The sequence below is a fragment of the Apus apus genome, chromosome 1 (genome assembly GCF_020740795.1).
Source record: "Apus apus isolate bApuApu2 chromosome 1, bApuApu2.pri.cur, whole genome shotgun sequence".
Taxonomy (NCBI): Eukaryota; Metazoa; Chordata; class Aves; order Apodiformes; family Apodidae; genus Apus; species Apus apus.
The window spans coordinates 103,541,480-103,564,182 of record NC_067282.1 but is presented as its reverse complement, the minus strand read 5'-3'; the positions used below and the strand labels follow the sequence as shown (position 1 = coordinate 103,564,182).

General features: G+C 39.2%; 1 protein-coding gene across 1 annotated transcript in view; it reads left to right on the top strand.

Moving 5' to 3' along the window:
• The window catches only part of SYTL5 (synaptotagmin like 5), a 92,793-nt gene that overhangs the window by 46,949 nt on the left and 23,141 nt on the right, over positions 1–22,703 (top strand). Inside the window, exons 3-8 of the mRNA XM_051609126.1 lie at positions 2,450–2,665; positions 13,434–13,546; positions 14,950–15,082; positions 16,320–16,445; positions 20,556–20,688; positions 22,249–22,378. Coding sequence (XP_051465086.1) covers positions 2,450–2,665; positions 13,434–13,546; positions 14,950–15,082; positions 16,320–16,445; positions 20,556–20,688; positions 22,249–22,378 — 851 coding nt within the window. The remainder of the gene's footprint in view (positions 1–2,449; positions 2,666–13,433; positions 13,547–14,949; positions 15,083–16,319; positions 16,446–20,555; positions 20,689–22,248; positions 22,379–22,703) is intronic.

Genomic DNA, 22,703 nt, shown 5'->3' with positions numbered 1-22,703 from the left:
TCTCTGCAGGAGGTAGGTAGGTGTAAGGTGCAAGAGCAATTAGCAGATGCAACTGCAAGAATAATTAGCAAATTACCAAGAAAGCTCATTAATCCTGGACAGTCTTTTGAAGGCTATCGCATCATAGAAAGTCTGTTCCAATTGAACGTGGGAGAGGAAGGGTCCAAAGTAGAATGCAGAAATCACTTTTGGATAAAGGCCAGCAGAGGAAAACGCTTGACAGGATTTGTAGTCACTGCCTGGAGGGATTGGACATGGCCTTTTTCAAAAGCTGTCAGAGGTTGAGCATCTGCAGGCCAGGTGCAACTCTTCAACAGTTCACGGGATCCCAGTGGGAAGCAAAATGCTAGCCAGCCTTATAGCAAGGCAATGTATCCACAAATAACCTAATTCTGTCAGAACTTAGTCTCTGGTGGCCTGAGTAATGTTCCTGACCTCCTTCACTGGGCTGCAACCTGTAATCTTTATTTTGTTTTATTTTCCTGAAATGCTTTTATTCCTGACACCTTCTTATTGATCTTTAAGTGAAGCTGGTAGCCAGGTTTTTTAAATCCCCCTTAATGCATCTCCACATGATTGTGATTTCAGTGAGCTGGAGTATTTAGTGATACAGGAACTCTAGAGACTCTTGGCTGATTGTAGTGCATGAGTGTAGGGAAGGGTGGGGGGAGCTGGATACAGGAACGACCAAGCATATAAAACTGAAAGTACTTAGCAATTGCTGAACTGGGGCCCTGGGAAAGAGGTTTTTCTGGAGGAGAGGGGAGTGCAGGAAGGGTTTGAAAGAATGGAGGAGCTTAAAATAGTAGGGACTGGGGTATGGGGGAGGCAGAAAACGCCTGGGGAGAGCAGAGGACCTGTAGATTGTGTATTGGAAAGGTTGAGGTGGATGGGAGGATAAGAGGAGCCTGAGGGTTGAGTGGATGAAGCTTCAGCTAAGAAGTGTTGAGAAGACATAACAATTTTGACCACGTAGAGGACTACAGTAGCAGATGAGGCCAGTGATTGTCCCCTATATTCAGCAATTGGGAGACCACATCTGGAACACAGTTTCCGGTTTGGGGCTTCCCAGAACAGTAGAGACATTGACATACTGGAGAATGTTCAGTGGAGGGCTATGAAGATGATTAGAGGGCTGAAGCACATGGCATTTATGGAGGGGCAGAGAGAACTGACATGATTGCTGTCTTCAAGTCCTTAGTTTCATGGTATAGAAAAAATGGAGCCAGACTCCTTTCACACCTACACAGTGAAAGAAGAGGCAATGGGAACAAGTTGGACTGTGGGAGGTTCTGTTCAGATATTAGGAAGGCATTTTGTGTTGTTTTAAAGAAAACAACCTAAAATTAGTCAGATTCTGGAACAGGTGCCTAGAGACACTGTGGATTGTTTACTAGAATTACTCTGTTAACTCAAGATTCAGTAGGACACAGGCTCAATCCAGCCTGGTTGGCCTTTCTTTGGCTATGAGTTTAGAATAGGTGACCTGCAGTATTCCCTTCCAACCTAGATGGTTCTGTGGGTTGGGGTGGGATGAGTAACAGCTAAGGGCTGCATGGTGGGAGGGAAAGCTGTGGAGTTGAAGTCAGGAATCGAGGTATAAGGAGCTATTAGTGAGAGGTTTGGGTTATGATGAGGTCCTGCTGGAATCCCTGGTTTGGGAAGGAAGGCATAGAAAAATGCCTCTCCTGTCATCCTTTCTAACTCTTTCTCTTCAAATTCCTTTTTTAGCTGTTGGAAATATAGAATTTACAGGACCCAACTTGTGCACCATTGAAATTGCAGCCTTCAAAATTAAGTTTTAAATGCAAATATTTTTATCCTTCAGAGTCAGTGGCAGAACTGGTATTCTGCAAGTTGCATTATTGAAACTGATATATATTCTCCTTTAAAAAAAAAAAAATTAAAAAAATTGTGGTGTCACAGCATAATGCCACTCTCCATTTAGATGTTTTGGTTTGGGGGTTTTTAGGCTTTGAATAGCTGGTGCAGAATTTCATATATGCTTCTAGCTAACTCTATACTGACATGCTGTTAAATGCACAATAATCACAGAAAGATTTTCTTCTTCTCCTTCTGTGAATGCACAGGATATTCCCAGTTTTGAGCTTCTGTCAACCTGGGCTCAGCATGACTTCAATTATTGATGTGGAACAAGCAAAGACGGTTTACCAGTTGTCCAGAACTGCTCAGCTGTCTGCAGTTACTTTAACTGATCTACCACAAGATTTTCCTCTTGACTGCATGTCTGAGAGGTGGAGGATAGATATTTTTTTTAATTCTTTGTCGTATGTGTAACCAAAAAATACAGCAAATATAAAAAAATCCATTTGTTTTGTATTTATTTTTGTCTTGTAGTTTTTACCTCCACGTCCTAATCTGTAAAAAAATTCTCACAGATGATTGAGTTGTTTCTCCAATTTAAGAGATCTTCTTTTCTTACTTCTAGGAAATTGAAAAATGAGCTTCTGGAAGTGAGAAGGAAAGGTGGAAACCGTCATTGTCAACAGGACAACAGCAGGGTCTGTGTTCGCTGTCAGAAAAGCCTGGGCTTGATCTTTGACAGAGGGGACTTGTGCCAAACCTGCAAACTCCGAGTTTGCAACACGTGTCGTGACGTGGGAGCTGATGGGCAGTGGAAGTGCTCAGTGTGCGCCAAGATTGCGTAAGTTGTGCGGCTTTCATTAGCACATTAGGGATTACGGCTGTATGAGTAATTTTGTGCTGATGTTACTGTTTTGCATTCCCTTAGCACAAAAGCATATGCGTAGCAAGTACTCAAGGGAAGAGGCTTATCTGGTGGTTTTACTTGCTCTGCTGTTTTGCAGTGTCTTTTTCCCAGTTTCACGCCAGTTTCAACTAACTTGCTTTCTAAAGAAAGCTGCACGCACCACGGATACGAAGCTGTTGGGGGGAAATGCTCTGAAAATGGCAGAGAAATCAGTTGCAAGCCAATTACAGTCTGTTCATACTATGAAGACATAAATGTAACAATCAAGTAATTAACAAAACAGAATTAAGAACAAGTGAGGTCTGCACGTTGTGAGTGACGTGGTAGGTGGATTTGTAAAGACAGAGATGTAAAAATTGTGAGTCCAACCCCTTCAGTCCATGTTTCTATCCTTTCGTTTTTCCTGTGTTAATAGTAACTAAGTATCTCTGCCTTGAGAGGGAGAGCTGTATTTATAATACCTCTATTAGTGAGCCTTCAAAGTAAATTGTGCTATGGTGGGAGGGAAAACAAAAGCGGATAGATCAATCTCCACGTTTCTCACTGTTGGAATATTGAGCATGAGGAATGAAGAAGGAGGGCAGCAGATCACAATACTGAAAAGCACGGAATCAGTATTCTAACACAAGATATCAACTGAATAAACAAAAAGATGTGTTCAAAGATATTTACTTCATGTATTGAATAATAAAATTGTTATGGTGGGAAAAGACCTTTAAGTTCATCAATTCCAACCACAAACATAGCACTGCAAAGTCTACTACTATACCATGTCCCTAAGCATGACTTCCACATGTCTTTTAAATACCTCCAGGGATGGTGACTCCACCACTTCCCTGGACAGCCTGTTCCAATGCTTGACAGTCCTTTCAGTGAAGAAATTTTTCCTAATATCCAATCTAAACCTCCCCTAGCACCAAGTGAGGCCATTTAATCTCGTTCTATTGCTTGTTACTTGAGAGAAGAGACCAACTCCACCTCGCTACAACCTGAAAGGGTAAGGTAGTTGTAGAGAGTGAGGTCTCCCTTCAGCCTTCTTTTCTCCAGGCTTAGTATGCCCAGTTCCCTCAGAGGCTCCTCATAAGACTTGTGCTCTAGACCCTTCAAATACTTGGAAAAATAGTTCTTTTGATTGATATGGTAATGTGGGATTTTGTGACTTGACTCAGTAAAATGACCATGAAGAAAAGAAGAAATGTATTGGGCTGAAATCTCAGTTATGTATCCTGATGTAAGAACTTGATGGTATAAGAAAATGACATGATAAAACAATCACGGTAAGGGAGAAAAGAATCAGAGCCATTTCAGAGAAGGGATCTTGTTTTGTTTGCATTTGTTTTGGTTTTGTTTGGGTGGGTTTGTGTTGGTTTTGTTTTGTTGTTGGTTTATTGTTTTGTAATGTTTTTTGACAGATCATCAAATTCATGAGAACAGGAAGATAAGACTTTTTGTAAATCATATTGGAGAGGGAACCCAGCTTTCTAGTTATGTCAGACTTGGGCTACTTTGGGTGAAAAATTATAGGAGTAGGACACGGAGTTTTAGGATTTGGGTCTTCTAACTTTAGATGTTTTTACCTAGATACCTTGACCTTCTCTGCAGCCAGTGGGGCACATTCAGAGGACAGTGTCTCACCTCTTATGATGTAACATGTTCAACTGCTTGATTTTGTGAAATGATTTTAAATTGGCAGGGCTTGGCTGAGCGACTTGTAGTTTGTTTCAGACAGTTCTTGAGATGATCTGCCTGTCAGAAATGATGGGGTGCAGGTGAGATGACAGAGTGGAAAGTGGCAAACACAATACTACTCTTAAAAAATGACAAAAGGACCTTGTCAAGTTACCTTTAATTTCTCTAAAAATTCTGAAATAAATTATTTCCATGCTGTTTGAAAGCTGAGAGGAGATGACAGGATGATGAGTAAGAGCTGGCTCAAGAACAAATAATGTCAAAACCAATTCAATTTCCTCCTTTGATAGGGTGACAGACCTTGTGAACAGAGGAGGACATTTGTTGATGTCTCATAATTTGACTTAGGTGAAACTTCTGATACTTTTTCTCATGCCATTCTAATAAACAGGAGGAACTATGCCCTGGAATAAGTTTTGTCAGTGTGATTGCAAACCCACCTGGGAAGTTGTAAAGCTCAGTTTTCAGAGCAGTTAAGGACATTTCACTGTCAAAAAACCTGCAAACAAGCAAACAAACAGAAACCAACCAACCAACCAAAAAAACAACAAAACCAGCAGTGGTATAGAGAACTTTCCTGGATTTTTATTTTTAAGTATTTTAGTTAAAAACTTTGATGCAGCCAATGAGTTTGCCAGTTACATGTGCAGGTGACATAAAACTGAGAGGTGCTGCAGGCATGTGGAAGGACAAGATAAGGATTTATAGTGATGCTTACAATTTAGAGAAGTGGTTTGAAGGAAGAACAAGTGATGGCTCTCTATGGGCATGTAGAAGTAATACATTTGGGCAAAAATGCAGCTGCAGAAATATAGAATGAGGATAAAAGCAGCTTACATATCTGTTCCTTGGGAAAGAATCTGAGTATTGTATGAATGAAAAGCTGAACATGACTCGACAGTATTTTCCACTGTAGAAAAGTCCAACATCACACAGGGATGTACAAGCAGAATTATGGCCTGTAAAATGCATGACACAATCCTGTTTCATGTAGAGTATTATGCCCAAATTTTTGTAGCACACTTCATGTTGGCCAGCTGGAGAAAGTTCAGCAGAAAATAATGATCACAAGCCTTGCACAGCATGTGCCCCAAGTAATAGAAGGAAATGGAAATTTTTGGCCTAGGCAAGAGAAAACTGAAAATAACTGAATTTTAAATCGACAAAAGGCAGCTGCATTGAGGAGACATACAGGCTGTTCTATGTACCCACTTTGGATAAGAAAAGTAATGTGATACTTAAAGAGTTTAGCTTAGGTTGTATGAATACTGATATAACTTGGAGAGGTTTTAGAATATTTTTTAAAAACAAGTTGGATAAACCTCTCTCAGGAATGAAGACATCAGTAAAAATGGTCCTGTTTTGGGGCTGAGAGATGGATGAGGTAATTTCTCAAAACATATACCACCCCTGTTTCTTGTGACTGGGCTGTGATTCTGTATGCCAAGCTGTGGTCCTAGCAATCATCTCAAAAACAGGTTCCAGTTGAAGCCTGCCCTAAGTTATTATAAACCCTGGTGTAATATGTTTGCAAAATACTAAACTTTCAAATACTTAAGTTTTGTCCGTGTTGGGCATCTTTATTAAATTGAAGTATCTCTCTGTCCTTTCTTTTTGCTCATATGCAATGTTTTTGCAAGACTATAGTGACAGTTAATGATCTGTAAAATACATTTTACAGTGCTAGAACTACACAGAGACATTATCTTCTATGTGGGTGGTATAGAGATGAAAGTTTGAGATAGCTATTTTGGTTAAATTATTGTGCATAATTTAAATTCTTTCAGTTCTTTTTTCCTCTGTCTCACTTAAGTAAGAAATGGAGGGGGGGGGGAAATTAGGCTTTTAAAATTACACTTGAAGCAGAAGTTGATTAAGTTAATGTGAATATACTTTGTCAAGATTAAAAGGCTGATGACAAGGGAAAGAAAACTGGAATTCTGAGCTAAGAGACAGTTATGTGGTGATAGCAGCAAAAAAGGCAGGAGGAGTGAAAAAAACTTTTAGCTCTGTAGCATGGATCTGCATACAGTGTTTGTGCCTGAAAAATTGGATTGTTTCACCATGTTAGTGGCTTTGCAAAAAGTGTTAGGAAACTAACTCCATCCTTTTCTTGTAGTAACTGTGATAAATGAGACGAGGTTAATGTTGATACCTGTATTGACTCTAGCACCTGCTGTGCTGTGCCATTAGTAGATCCAAGTTATACTGTTGTTATAATGAATACGTATGTTGTCATACGTGCTGTGAGACCCTTAAAAGGCATGGAGAAGGATTTGTGGCCTTTGTGAACTATTTCCAATTTTTGGTACTACACTGGTTCTTGGCTGTTGTGCTAAAAATCTCCTCAAGAATGTCTGCGAAGTGCCCTTTAAGGGGATGGGGATAGTAGTAAGCTGTAGAAGTTCTGTTACATAGTTACCAGTTACACCTTCAGAAATATGTTCAGAAACAAGTTTTTCCAAACTGTTGGCAAGCCTACAGCATTACAGCTGGTGTCAGTGAAGAAAGTCAGAGAATAGATGTTGGGTCTGTTAGTCTGATATTGGGTGTGTCCAGTTCCTGAGCCCTGAGCACAAGGATATGGAGCTGTTGGAGAGAACCCAGAGGAGGGCCATGGAGATGATCAGAGGGCTGGAGCACCTGAAGACAGGCTGAGTGAATTGGGGTTGTTAAACCTGGAGGAGAGAAGGCTCTGGGGAGACCTCATAGCAGCCTTCCAGTACCTGAAGGGGCTACAGGAAAGCTGGGGAGAAGCTTTTTACAAGGGCTTGTAGTGAGAAGACAAGAGGTAATAGTTTTAAACTGAAGGACGGTAGATTTAGGTTAGACATTGGGAAGAAATTCTGTCCTGTAAGGGTGGTGAGAGACTAGAACATGTTGCCCAGGGAAGCTGGGGCTACCCCCTCCCTGGCAGTGTCCAGGGGCAGGTTGGATGGGTTTTGGAGCAACCTGGTCTAGTGGGAGGTGTCCCTGCCCATGGCAGGGGGGTTGGAACTAGAGGATCTTTAAGGTCACTTCCAGCCCAACTCATTTTGTGGTTCATTTAAGGAGAGGTTGACCAGTACTACAAAAATTACTGCAGAAATCCCTTGAATTACACAAATAATCCAAAATGGTTGCTGAAACAAAGAATGTCTCGTGGCAATGAAATAAAGTGTAAATAACTTCAGCTGGCTTCTACCTGTTGCTTCTTTGAATACATTACCACATTTCCTTCCTTCTGAACACCTTGAGACATGCCTACCCACCCATAGCACAGGAGTTCAGGATACCTGTGGTACAGCAAAAGGACATTCTGTCACATAGCCTGGGATCAAATGCCCTGGTATCATCATTGCCTTAACTTTTATGGTGGGTTTATGCTTACTTTGACTAACAGGTAATTTCAAGATGCTTAACATTTAAGGATATGGTAAACCACAGTGTTATTTTCTGACCATATTAAAAAAAAATGTATAGTAACATGCTGGCAGCTATGGGGGTGAGATACCAATTTGTATAATGATACAATATAAATGTTCATCTGTTAACCAAACATATTTATTTGTTGACAGTTAATCTAACTTCTCTACTCCAAAATAATTTTAAAACATTTCATCTGTCATTTCTCTGAAGTCAGTTTTGCCTGAAAAACAATTTGTGGTGATGGGAAAGCACATTACAACACATTAATTACATTCTAAAACACTTCGAAAAACAGATTTAGTGAATTTGAATAAAGGCATTTAAATGTGAACAGTGTCAGATGTTCTTCAGTATTTTTAATTTTAACAAACTGAGGTTATATATAAATTGTCTTACAATTTACAGTTACTGAAAAAGAATATTACCTTTGAATGTCCATAAAAAGAAAATTACTGTTTTTTTCCCCCTCATGGGAGTTATTGCCAGCTAGCACATAAAGTTGCAAGATAGAGCATTTAAAGGAAGTTTCAGAGTTCAGTCTTCTGCCAAATTGTTAGTTCTGCAGTTACTGAGGGCAGAGAGCAAGACAGTCTTTATGTGATTGTGTGTTTGATGGCCACTTTGTAGTATTTATTGAGGTAAAACAAACCTGTGTGTAGCAGCACACTTGATGAACGGGGAAGCATTTTGCTCCATTCACTGCATGCAAGGAAGTGAGATCATCAGGAGCTCTCAAACCTAGTTGCTAATAGACAGCCTTTCAATTAAGGACATCTTTTTCCCTGTATCTTCTTAAAATGTGCTGAGTTTGTGTTTTAAATTTGGCATCTAAATTGGTCAATAAGGTGAGGGAAAGCAAAATCTTCAAGCAGTCTGTTGGCAAGCTGATTTTACATCTTGATGCTGTCTGTATTTCTTGTTAAAATGTGTCTAGATGTCTGTGAACAATGCCTGTGTTTTGATTGAGTTCTTCAGCCAAAGTTATTATAAGCAAGTCCAAGTTATTAAAACAGAAAAAAAGCACTAATGAGAAAATTTTCTTAATTTTTGAAGTAATTATGTTGTCTTAATGTGTCATGAAAATTCATCATTATCTTAGTGACATTTATTCCAATTTGGAGCCTGAAAATACAGTAATTTCAAATGTTTTAGTATGCAAATGATTTTCAGATCACTTATAATTTCTTTTTATTTTAATAACTTCCGAGCAAGTTTGCCATATTTAAGAGACTCACAGCATATTAAAAACACTCTGGAATTAATTTATGTTATAGAAAATATTCTGTGGAATTTAAGACACACAAAGATGAGTGTGTATGCTTTGGTATGCTCCTGTATGGACTGCATTTTAGTCAGCCTTTAGCCTTGCCATTTTTTTCCAAATTGTACTTCCAAGGAAGAAGTAAAATAACTTGAGGAGAGGAACTGGAGAGGGAAAGGAAGCTAGACTAATTCTCTCTCCTCTGCTGTGGATGGGAGTTAGGGTGGATGATCAAATTAATTGTTAAACTCTTTTACTAATGTGGATTTTTTCCCAAATAAGTGATTAAAAGTTACAATTTGGACTTTCCATCTTAAATGTATTTTTCATAACTGGGCATTTAACAATGAAGTGTCTTGCATAAATTAGAGTGGAAAATAATAAGATGAGTTTTTGGTGGGTTTAGGCCACAGGCTATATTCCAATTTTAGTCTGAGCAGTATGTTAGTTAAATTAATCCACTTAATAGGAGATCATAGAGGGAGAAAGAAACTGTAAGGTACTCCCTCTCACATGGTGAAATAAGTAGGTGGATCAGCAATTAATATATAAAGACTTTAACAGATGAGGTATTTGATACTAAACCTACCTATTTAAACATGATTTTTCCTAGCCATTTTGAGTATAGGAAAGAGAAATCATGCAAAAATTAATGCTATTAAAAATTTTAAACACTGCTTTTCTTCTTTCTAAAGCTATAGACTTGAACACCCATTGCACGCCTTGGAAGGCAAGTCTTAACACTCTTTGGTAGAACAGATACATATTTTTTATTTTGTGTACTACATGCTAACTGTGAAGTAATGAAAAAGCCCACACATACCATGATTTATAGTTAGTAAGAGCCTTGGACCCATTTAAAAGAACAAAAAACAAACCTGCAAGCACTGATTAGATGTACTGTTACATGAATGCCCTCATTTGTTTTCCCACTGAAACACTTACCTAAGTGGAAAGGATTCACTGAAGTCCTGTATCAGAAAAAGAAGAAAGATGTGCTATCAGTAGGAAGGACAGTCTCCCTTTGTCTTAATTATTAATGCATGAAAATAACATTATTGCAAGACTGTTTAGGTCTTGCTCTTTGATTTTGATTCAGAATGTTAAATGCAATTATGAAATTCAAACCTTAATTTAGATACCTAGGCTATCATTTAATCTGAATTCATTTCTATTTCTGTGTAGAATAAAAATAATTTTAATAGGTACTCCTGACATGTATGAATGACTAAGATATCATGAACACTAGTCTTTTTGTGAAATTTAAAGTATATGTGAAAAATACATCCAATATTAGCATACTAGAAATTCTAAGCTGTAAAGCTTAATTTTTTTCCCTTTATTTCATTAGCATGTGATACTTTTTTTAGAGGTGATCTGTTGGGTAAGGACATTTTCACAAAAGGGCTGAAGTCAGGATCCCAAAACTGAGTAGCACTGATGATTATAAGGCTGAAGATCTGAAGGGATGGTTGAGGTCTCTAGATGCTCACAATGGCTGACTACTGATGTCTGTTGCTTTTCCCCCTTCACCATGGGTAACAGCATTGGCTAGAGAGGTGAAGTACTTGAGTAAAACAAGGCAATACTCCCTTTATTTGCTGTGGCTTGTGCCTCAGTTGAGGGTGTCATCTATGCTTTACTTCAGACCCAGTTCTTTTGGCAAAGTCAGAGCAGAATGGGTGTAGGTCTTCTCAAAGTAGCCCTGCCAAGGCATTGGCACCTTCATTTTAAATATGAATCTTATTACTGCTTAGAAAGATCAGCCAGATGAAGAAGATGGGCAATTCAGTCTATCATTAGCTGAACTAGCACACGATTCCGCACCATCAGTGCAGTTGCTGTCACTTCCTTGGCTTGCTCAGGCACATGAAAGGAATAGTTCTAACCTTCCTCTTTCCTTGGGGTCCAGTTTGTGTTCGCCAGTTCACAGTGATGACCTCAAACTTCCTTGGCTAAGCAAGAGGGGACCAGCTGCATAATTAGGGGCTGTTTAATGGTGGCAGGTTACAGCCTGCAGAGAGAGATTACTAAGTAGATTGCTTATTTTTTCTTTGCCAGAAGATGAATGGACCAACTGTTGTTGCCCAAATAGATTCACCTATCTCTGCAAGGAAGATGAGTATAGGGTTCAGTAGTTATTATTATTTGTTATAAGTTATTAATATTCCTGCCTCCTCCCCAGCCTGGTGCCAGCCCTTCCCCTCTTTCATGCTGCATCACTCTCTGAGTGTGGCATAGTAAATGTTGTTGGGATAACAAGGAATGAGTGGGGACAGAGAGAGGGAGCCTGGTGGTGGCCTGAACCAGAGTGGAGTGGAGGATGAGAGGAAGGCCCTCCTCCAGGGATGGATACTGAGGAAGGACCTCCTTGCTGCACCAGTGGCACCCCTGCTGATCCTTCCTCCCTCAGCCCAGCAGCCCTCCATCCTCTTTCTTCTTGGCCTCCTTCCCTTGGCTGCAGCTCCTTCGGCCTCTCCAGCCAGCATGAACCTCCTGCTGCTGCAAAGCCGAATCTCCACGTCAGATTATAAGACTTAATATATAATAAAACAAGCAAACATGCCACTCTCAGTCACCATTCAACCCAAGCTGAAATCCCCTGGGCACTTGTGACACAGAAGGCATCAGAGATGTTTTCTTTCCCTCATCACTGTTCATCAGTGTTCACATTATACAGGGTTCTGTCACTATGAGTCTGCAACAAGAAGATAAAGCAATAATCTTTCTGTGCTTGTGGGCACAGGTTTTGGATTTTTATTTTTTAAATTTATTTATTAATGACTCATGCAAAGGTGAATGATTCATTAATAGGTTAGGAAGAACTAATGATACTAGAGTCTTTTTACAAATGATAGGATCCTATTCTGTAATTTTTAGTATTTTCCCAAGTCAGACTTTCCATTCAGGCATGACTCAAAAGTAATTTAAAAGTGAAGATATTAATCAGTGCTCTAAATTTATCTGTAGTAATTTTCATGTCCAAGAGACTAGATTATTTCTTTTCTGGTGTAGGCTTGAAAATAAGTTTTTTTTGTTGAGCATCAAGTAGGCAGGAACATGTCTGCAGTGAAATAAGTTTGTTTTGTTTTGTTTTAGTTTATTTGCTTTTTATTTTCAGTGTTCAAAATTAGTAGCTTTTTGCCATCAGCTGTATGTAATGAGGCAGTAGAAATGGTGATGCTTTACCATAAGGATACTAATTCAGGAAAAGGCTAGCAATCAGCCTAAAAATACACCTGTGGGAAAGAGCAGTGCCAGTACAGGATTTCTTTGTTACTGCTATAGGTAAGAGAATTTGAAACTAGGAAAAGCAGCATTATCCAGAACACTAGCAAAGACTTCATTGCTTTGAGCCTCCAATGCAAAGCTGATTTGTAACAGCACTGTCCTGTGAAGAAACTGCATATAGTGACAGCATATGAGGCTTAGAGATGAAAAATAAAGAAAGGCTTGCAGCAGCCTGGGTATAACCAGGCAGGGTTCATAAACTGCTGACTTGGCTGGCAGGAGATTTGTTGGGGGATTTTCTCCCTTAATCCACTGTTGTTGTTTCTACATCTCTTGTCATTTAAGAGATACTGAAAACTGAGTTTGAGTAGTTCACTATCCAAAGGACTAGGGAGATGGTAAGTTACATGTTTTCTATGGAGATCTGGTAAATGTGGTTAAAACACATTTTTGCCAAGTAAATTTCCACGTACTGAAAATTACTTTTCATTCACAAAGCAAGATTATGTTATTTTTCTGCTACATAGAATCATAGAAACGTCAGGGTTGGAAAAGACCTTCAAGATCATCAAGTTCAACCATCAGCCCTGCACCCCTGCAACCACTACACCATCTCCTGGAGCACCATGTCTACCTGTTTTTTTAACACCTCCAGGGATGGTGCCTCTACCACCTCCCAGGGCAGTCTGTTTCTGTTCCAGTGCCTCACCACTCTTTCAGTGAATAATTTTTTCCTAATATCCAATCTGAACCTCCCTTGGTGCAACTTGACCCTATTTCCTCTTGCCCTATCACTAGTCCCTAGGGAGAAGAGGCCAGCACCTACAACCTCCTTTCAGGTAGTTGCAGAGAGCAGTGAGGTCTCCCCTCAGCCTCCTCTTCTCCAGGCTGAACAGCCCCAGCTCCCTCAGCCTCTCCTCAGAAGACCTGTTCTCCAGACCCCTATACTGTCCCGGGCTTTGCAAGCAATCATTTTATTTTGAAATGTGCAAATGTTGTTCAGAGTTTGAGCATGATGGTTGAATAATGACCTGAGGGCTTAAGCAATAGCTTTGGTTGGCCAAGTTTATTAATGTGCATGTCTTTCTGCCATTTTACATTTTCCCCCTATAGACAGCTACGGATAGTGACAGGAGAATGGTTTTTTGAAGAGAGAGCAAAGCGCTTCAAACAATCAAATCTTGGAACCGATGTTGTCAGACAGTCTATCCTACACAAATACCCAGGTAGGGATCACAAGAGAGAGATTTGCTTGTGCTTGATACATTCAAACCTTGTTTTCAGCATGTTTGACTTGTATTATATTTTGTTCTTCAATGTTGAAGGTGTAATTAGAGTCAGTATTTGAATCTTTATTTCATATGTGGGTATTACTATGCAGTGATTAATGAATTATTAAGATATAGGAAAAGTAAGGTGTAGATGAATGAAGAAATATCTCTGTGGAGATGGAGAGCTGCTTAAAATCTCACTGTCCAGATAGACAGTATTGTTCAGCTGCAAAGCCAGCAGCAGGGGCTCTAAAAGTTCATTCTCAGTTCCTGTCAGGAAGTTAGGCTGCATGTAGAGATCTAAACCCAGCCCCTTTTTTTACTTTGTCTCTCTTATTTGTGGTGGTGATGTGTAAAAAGTATTCCATTTTTCCTTTTCAACTCTGAGTAAGAAAGATTCATGTCAGCTCCTGTACTGTGTGCTGGAGCATGGGCTACACCAAGACTACTTAGTGCTTCCCAGTTCTCGTTTGACTTTCCTCTGGCCCAGATATCTCCAGTAAATTGCACCTGCACTTTTAGGTACCACAAACAGTCTGGCCATCTTGACCGGGCACAGCAAGTCTACCATGTTTGTGCACTGCTGGGGTACCTTGTATGGTACCACAGGCCCACCAGATTAAGGAGCAGGAGTTTTTCCTGAATGCTGATGCTTCTTTCTTCACTTAATTACGTAACTCAGCACACAGAAGCTGTTATTCAGGTAGTCTGTTTTCAGATGTAGGTGGCATTTATAGCTTTCAGTAGGAAGGTGATGGGTATGGGCAGTTTAAAGGGAGAGGTGCCTTTGGAAAAATGCCTGTTGCAAATATACTGCTTGACAAAATGCTGATCTTGCTGATATCACTGTGCTTCAGAAGCTGTCAAGCTGGTAAGTGTCTAACATTCTTTGGGTTTTGATATTATGCCGCCTGTCAAATTGGGTGTTTTTTCATTTGTCATTTTGTTATTTGGTAGATATATCAAAAATACCTATTTAAGCCATTTCCCCCACATCTTGTTCCTAGTAGAGCAAACATTTTAATGAGGAAAACATTGTTTCATTTAAGACAGAAAATACTGTACACCACAACATTGTATTTCAAGTCCTTTGGTTATTGTCAGTGAAAATTTCAGAAGCACAGTTCAAGATAACAGTTGACAAGAAGAAACATTTCAAAATACTTAAAGCTTTATTTTTTTTATTAAAAGGAAAAACAAAAGAACACCGCCACAGATTTTTTAAATTGTATTTTATCCTATGTTTTTATTTAATATTAAAAAATGGAAAATCTGTTTCTGTAGGTTGTTTGATACGTGCTGACTTTTTTTGTGCAAACATTCACTACTTTTGTTTTTCTTTCCCCCTGCCACTGAAGATCCGGTTTCCAGTAAGGATGAAGGAAGAAAAGTTAAAGATCAGCCCCAAGAGAATGAAGAAAAAAAGCCAGATGTATCGGTCTCCTCCACAACTGGGCATAAATCAGTCTTCAGCAAACCTAAAAAGATAGGGTAAAGCTTTCTCATTTGGAAACTGCTACATTGCATGGCAGCTGTATATGATTGGATGGATTTTCTTTTGAGTGTTTCCAGTGTTCCACGTCAGCCTTAAACTTCCCAGGATTAGAAACAACCTTACTTTAAAAGCATGCTTACTATAATTAGACTGCTGTTCCCTAGGAAATGCAGCAGTAAGTACTCTATAGCTATAAAGTTAGCAGAAAAAAGGCAGTTTTACTCCTGGATTTTTCTTTTTCATACTTGGAAGTAGCCATGTCCCTAAAGGCACGTTTGCTTAAGAAGACAATGCAAAAATTAGTATTTGGAGGGCCTGTTTTTTATGGATACTTGTCAATTCTGCTCACAAATTAAGTGTTCCTTTAGCTACCAGCTATGCAAATGCAGTCTAACAATCCAGCAATGCCCCTTTTTTGGGTGTGTGTGACAGTGAATAAACTGTGTTGCTGGTCATCTTGCAATCTCAGTGACATATGTGACCCCAGTTTAGCTATGCCCCTAGGGACATGGACAGATGCATTGATCTGTGGTGGCACTAGTGGTGTCTGGACATAACTTGAGGTTATTTGGTGAATGAAAAATCAGGCGAACGTTCATAACATGGCTGGAGGCCCATGGGCTGGTAGTTGTAAAATTTTGTTTCTGTTGGAAGAAAGAAAACATTTAATTATGGATCTTAAATATGGGGTAGGTAGATAGCTTTCTACAACTTTTTGTTACTTCTGAGGAGGGTGGAATTACTTGTTGAAATGACTCCAAAAATAAATACGAGTGGTTTGTCTCTCTTTAATATTGGAGAAAAAGAGCACCAGAAGCCCTCTAGTTTCTGAAATTAGCGTGATGGAAGAAGCAGTGTAGGAAATCTGCTATAATAGGACCTAGATGTTACTCGGTGAAGAATACTATTCCTTTTCAAAACTTTATTTCATTTATCTCATTTCTGTCTTATTAGGGCACACATTGTAGGGTAGGGGGATGATGTTGTATTTTCAGAAAACATCATATTTGGGGCATGGATGCATATAATTGTAGAAATTGCAAAGAAATATTTAAAAGAAAATACATAAATTTAGTAAAAATATATTTCTGTGTATAAACAGTAAAAAAATAAAAAGAGAAGAATTTTCACAAAAGGCACTTCTGGTTCAGCGTTTGATATTTCAGTCAGGCTGTTGTTTCCTGGGGAAAAAAAAATACAATTTAAAAATTCTTTATTCCCTGTTTTCATCAGGAAGGTACTTAGGGGGGTTACCAAGGGAGAAATTACAAATGCAAAAGTTGAAAGTGAAGGGAACACAGTCACAGAAGCTGAAACCCAAAGTCTGCGCAGTGGCAAGTCAACGCCATGTTCTGAGAGGTGAGTAGCAGAAATCTGGAACAATTTATGCTGAGACTGACCTAGGGGTGTGTGCCAGTCCCCTGTGTTGCTTTTTGTCTTTGAATGCTCAGCATTAACACAATCTGAGAAGCAGAGCTTAAGTTTTAGGAAAAAAAAAAAAAAAATCCCTCCATCCATCTTCCTTTTTCCCTCCTTGTGTCCAGCTGATGATTGCTGTCAGTATGTTGTTTTTTTTTATTTTCTGGCTTTTAATTGATGAGCTGTGTTCGTATTACAGAACTGAGACTCCTTGTTCTAAAATTTTCATTTGGTAATGACAGGGTAATTGATTATAATTTATATTTTCTTCTTCAGAGGCTCTGTTTGCACTTCTCTTTCCATGATTATTTTATCAGTTGTTTCTAATACAATTCTGTTTATCATACTTCTGGGCATAAGAGATCTCTGTTATTGCCTCTTTTGATAGCATTATAAAATGCCAGGTGCAAGATTCCTCTCATGTCCCACCACCAAAATGAAGCCAAAAAGAGTTCACTTTTTCAGTTGGATAGGCCATGCTGGATGTAGACCCAAAGTCTTTGCTCAGTTGCACACACCTAGAAATTTTACAGTCTGGATTGGAAAATAATGATTTGCTGCAAGATCTAATATGGCTTTCTAGCTCTAAAGCAGTGTTCTTGGGAGACCCCAAATAAGTATACAGGAACACTATCAGTTAGAAGGAATACAGCGGAGTTTAATTCATAGAATCACAGAATGGTTTGAGTTGGAAAGGACCTTAAAGATAATTTAGATCCAACTCCCCTGCATGGGCAGGGACACCTCCCACCAGACCAGGTTGCTCCAAGCCCCATCCAGCCTGGCCTTGAACACTGCCAGGGAGGGGGCCTTCATAACTTATCTGGGCAACGTGTTCCAGTGTCTCACCACCCTCATAGGAAAGAATTTCTTCCAAATATCTAATCTAAATCTCCCCTCTTCCAGTTTAAAGCCATTACTCTTGTTCTGTTGCTACATGCACTAGCAAAAAGTCCCTCCCCAGCTTTCCTGTAGGCACCTTTCAGGTACTGGAAGGTCTTCTCTTCAACAGGCTTTTCCCTTAAATGAGTCATCTTGTTTAAGCAAAAACTTGCTTCTCTTTGTTACCTACAATTCAAAAACCCAGTTGCTGGATGTTTTGCAGCATACCTAAAGCTGATGGTGATAATCTTGAAAATTTATATTTTTTCACTGGATGGTGCAGCACTTACTAGTCAAATCAGTCTCAAAGCTACTTTTCTTCTTTAATCCATACACAGTTCACTAATATTTTTTTCACTAAGGTAATTGGGCTTTCTCTGTCTAACCAGATTCATACCTGACTTTGAGACCAGAAGTAGTATTTTTGGGTTTTTTTCTGGATTTGTTTTGCTTTTTATTGAATAGAGGTCAGTGAAGGAATCTGGTGTTTGTGCTGTTGAACACTAAGTTTACACAATACTAAGTCTATTTCTCTGAGAGCCTTCCAGCACAAGGACAAAGGGATGCTTGTTAGCCATCAGTGCAGCAGTTTTGATGTGCCAGACTGCAAGAACGTTACCTTGCATTTAACCATAAATGAAGCAAAATAATTTTGTTTGGGTGGTAGAATTCAGTACCTGGTATGCTCTGTGTGCAGGCTTAGAAGGATAAATTGAGTGAAGTAGTCTATAAAAATAACTTTTATATTTTACTGCCTTGCTTGACTTTTACGTAAAGGATCAATTTCTAACTTTCACCCAGAGCCAGAGTGCAGGATTTATTCAATTAGGGGTATTGAGTCATTACGGGAGTTTTCTTCACTACACATTGTCTCATCCTCACCTGGCCAAATTGATGTCCTTTGTCAAAACACCTAGTAATCCAGATGTACTTCCCAGGAGATGCTTTTGATAGGGGGGATGACTTATTGTACTGTCTATGGAAGATGTGGCACTTTCTGAATATTAGTTTGTGGAAGGATTGAGGAGCAGCTCATATTTTGCAGCAGAGCAGTGACTTCATCTCTTCGACTGGTTTATTTCTGCACCAGGGAATATGTTTACTGATTTTGCAGCTGAATGAACTGGAAGGCTGCATCAGGATACCTCAAGGAGAACTAGAATAGGGATTTTAGGCGTATCTACAGAGGCACACTACCCCATCATTCTGAGGTCTTCTCTACCACAAGGAAATGCCTGGCATTGTTATAACAAAATTTTTCTGTTGTTGTCTACTTAATATGTACATAAGATGTGTTGAACCTCTCTCTAATGAGAGGCAGAAATGAGGGCAAAGTGTAGAAGAGGTCTCTGTAGCAGATGTTATGTACAAATGCTCAGCCTGGCTGCTGAGTCCTGCAGAACCCCTTGTAACATGTTTTCAAATCTTTTATCCAGCCCATTGTTACTTCTGAACACTTACCTTGATTTACATTAGTTTACACAGTGAGGAAACATTTTTTAACAACAATTTTTTGTAACAGAATGGCACACCAATCAGAAGTGGTGATATGCAATAAAACAGGTTTTTGGCATTTTGGCTACTTGCCAGACACTGGCAGGTTTGGAAATTAAGGTGTGTGAATCCATCTCCAACAGCTTTGATAAAATACAGGTGACAGCCTTAATTGTCTCATTTTCCAGCACCAGAGACACATCTTTATGTAAACAGATAGGACTACAATTCAACCAAAGCACATCTAGCAGGATTTGTTGATCACCTGCTCATCAAATTGAAAAGTAGCATTGCAGGTACATGAAGTGAACGCACGTAAGAGCATTTTTATTATTTATTATCTACAGTTGCCAATATAGGAAATTGGAGAGTAATTATTAGAAAGGTTACCATGTGCTCACTAAAAGACACAAACATGGTTATGCAACATTAGTAAACAGTCCTGGTGTTGGGGGTTTTCCTCTGTATTCCTCGGGTTTAATCCAATGTGAATCCAGAGCCTGTGCCGACTGCTTAATGCAGTGGTGACACAGAAGCTCTTGTGTTCCAGGGTATTATTTTCTCAGTTCAGCAGTTGTTCTAACGAAAATTTCCATTCTGGTAGAGAAGAGTTTTATTACAGTTATTCTAAATATGATATGACAGCTTAAACCAAGAGAAGGTGAAATTTGGATATTGTCCACCACAACAAAGATGCTAGCAGATCTGAAATATTCATTAGGCAAGCTTGCTTCTTCTGAAAATGTACTGTGTTCTAAAAATTTTATCCAGGAAATTTACATTGCTATCCTCCTCTGACACTGTATTTTCCATATGGAAAAGTTGCGATTTCTGTTTACCAGAGGGTTTTTTGTTTGTTTGTTTTTAAGTAGTAAGTAGGAGTATATGCAGAACTGTTACTTTCCTGGAAGACTTCTCTCAATTGTGAAGAAAAATTAAAAAGTTTGAGCTGATGTTTGTGGAGAAAGAAGAGTAGTTTAGCCAAGAACTTATGTTTTTACTGCAAATAAAATTTCAACTCTTATTAGGCAGCAATTGGGTTCAGGTATGCTGATCTTGTCACTTTTACTAACATGAAACCTGGCAAAGAGACTTGTCTAGCTTTCTGAGCTGGTTGAAATAATCAATCAGTTTGGGTCAGGAGTCATTATTGCAATACAAGTAGGACAGTGAACAAGTTGCTGTTTTTATGAAGAGGATGGAGGAGCAGATAGCCAAGGATTTTAGACTTTCTGGAGCTAGTTTTGGCATTAACATCAGCTGCTGAAATGGCCAGAACAGTCATGTCACTGTAGCTTTCCTTTAAACCACGAAGCAGCCTGGCAGGCAGCGTTACAGGAGTTGTTGCACCTGCTGTTGGGATGTGAATGCAGTTTGAAATGAACATGGAAGAATGCAGCTTCTACAGCCTGGAGAAGAACAACTCATTTGGGCTATTTGCGGTTCTGGCAGAAGTGCTGAAAACAAGTGTATGTCTAAAGTAATTGTTCTTCACCCTCACCTCTGCTTTTCTTTCCAGTTGACCATCTCCTTGCAGTGGATCACTCAGTTCATCCAGGACGATGTTATTCTAGTTAACAGTTAACATGGCTGCTTTCTTGCAGTGGTTTGCTGAATGGGTTGCCTTGGTATGCTCAAAGCAATAATGCTTTAACACTCTTCTCTCCACCCCAGGGGCAGCACCCTTTCGCTGACCAGCAGCAATGTAGGGGCTGTGGGTCCTGTGAGCAGAGGCAATGTTTCCATACCTTCCCTTCCGAGGTCTCCAGCACTCAGCATGCGCAGCATGACCACAGATTATAGCAGGGTAAGTACAGTCATGTGGAGCTGACACCAGACTGGATGATTTGGTTGGTATCTGCCATGTTAGATCGATTTGTAGCCTAGAAGGGGCAAGCCTGACAGAGAAGATTTTGTGTCTTCCTTAATTCTGCTGAGACCAATGAAGATCTCTGCTAGAACACAGTTTGTCATGCTCCATCAGTGATGTCTGTGGTTTGGCAGACATTCTTCTTATGTCTAAAATTGCTATTAATGTCCATCATGACATAATGAGTTACAGATTCTGAAGTGGGAAGTACAAGGGATGAAAGTAAATATTTTTGGAACTTTGGAGCCTTGAGTAAGTGCTGTGAACTAAAGATGTGACTTCCCATCAGGCAAAAGTTGCCAGCTCAGCACTTGCAGAAAATCAGGCTATACTGTTTGCTGTTTGTTTTTTTTCTGGATTTGAACACTGGACTCTGCATAAATTATGGCATAACACAAAATGTGTGCTAGACACTTTATCAAAATGAAATGTGGGATTCCTCTTACCTGCTGTTAGGCCTCTTGGGATGTAGGTGGCCACATCTGAGCTAGCTGCCTTGGCTGTTTTGTAATCAGTGGGAGGATGTGGCTCACCTAGCCAGAAGCAGACTCTTTCTTCTTTCCCATATAGCCTGCTTGTCAAGCAGCTTCTTCTGGCTGTGCACTTCTGACACCCATCCCAAATTCATGTCAGTCACCCCTCTTAAGAAATCAGGATTGTATGGGCAAGTTATTCTAAGTTGCCATGACTTAAGTGTACAAGGAACACAAAATTTATAGTCCGAAGTTATGTCTTTTACCATTAATGTTTGGAAAAATGTAGATGAGCGTTTGAGATCAGAGCCCTGTTGAATGCATCAGGTTTTTTCTAGCTTTCAGTGTATTGCCTTTTTCAATAAAAATTAAGTTAGTGTATATGAAGGAAAGTTTAGGGAGCTGTAAATAGATTAATAGTTGTTTTATTTATATTCTTGCTGGCACATAGAGTGACTTGATTTCAAGTGCATTAGAGTTTGTTGAAAAAGGCCAATGCATTCAATTTAGGTGGAGTTATGTTAGCTATTCCTTTCCAGGGTGGCAAAAAGTCATAATAATATCAAGCATATTTGCTTTATTTAAGGGCTTATACTGGTATAATTTAATTAGATCAAGTCCATTTGCTTTTTGCCTGGCTGAAATAACTATGCTGGTCTAAAAACAATATGTTTTGTCTTTTCTCTCCTTTCCGTTCCCCACCCCCTTCTTTTAATGTACAAGCTAAGTGAACTTTTAATATATTTGAGTGATTCACTTCCCTCCTCTCACTCCAGCTGCATTACTCTGATTCTTCAGCTTCAAACTCAGAATATTTGCGTGAGTCCTATCTTTGCTCAAATTTTATTAATAATCTGTGCTAAGCAAAGCAGATTAGATTGTAATCTAAAGATATTCAGCAGTAAACTGGAGGCTAAAGGAGCTTTGGAGTTCTGAGAGCTAGTAGAGGAGACACTTCTGTAGACTGATAGTGAACAACTTGCATTTTTGCATTTATGGGATGTGCATTTTTCTTATCGAGCAGGACACTGGCTTAGAAAATGGCATGGTTATTCCAGCAAGTGAAAGTGTACCTGAAGATTTAGTAAAGAAACACTGTAGGAAGGCATCTGGAACACCTTCCATTGCAGTTTCTAGAGTATCTTTGTCATCAGGTAAGTATTAAGTCTTTTCTTTCTTTTTGACAGCCTTTATCATCAGAGGATTATTCATATTCTTGTGACTCCACACCTTTTGTTTTTAAAGCACAATGAAAGATCAGATGTTTCATAAATTTATTCTTATTAATTCTGAAAATTCTTCCATTTCAGTAACCGAGCTTATACCACTCTACAAGTTTTATATTTGAAAAAAAATGGTAATCCTAACCCCGGTAATGTTGGTATAATGTTAGTATTAGATAAATGACATGCTCTTAGAATTGTTACAAGATTTCATTCATAACTGCAGATTGTTAAATCAGTCTCTGTGTGGTCAAGT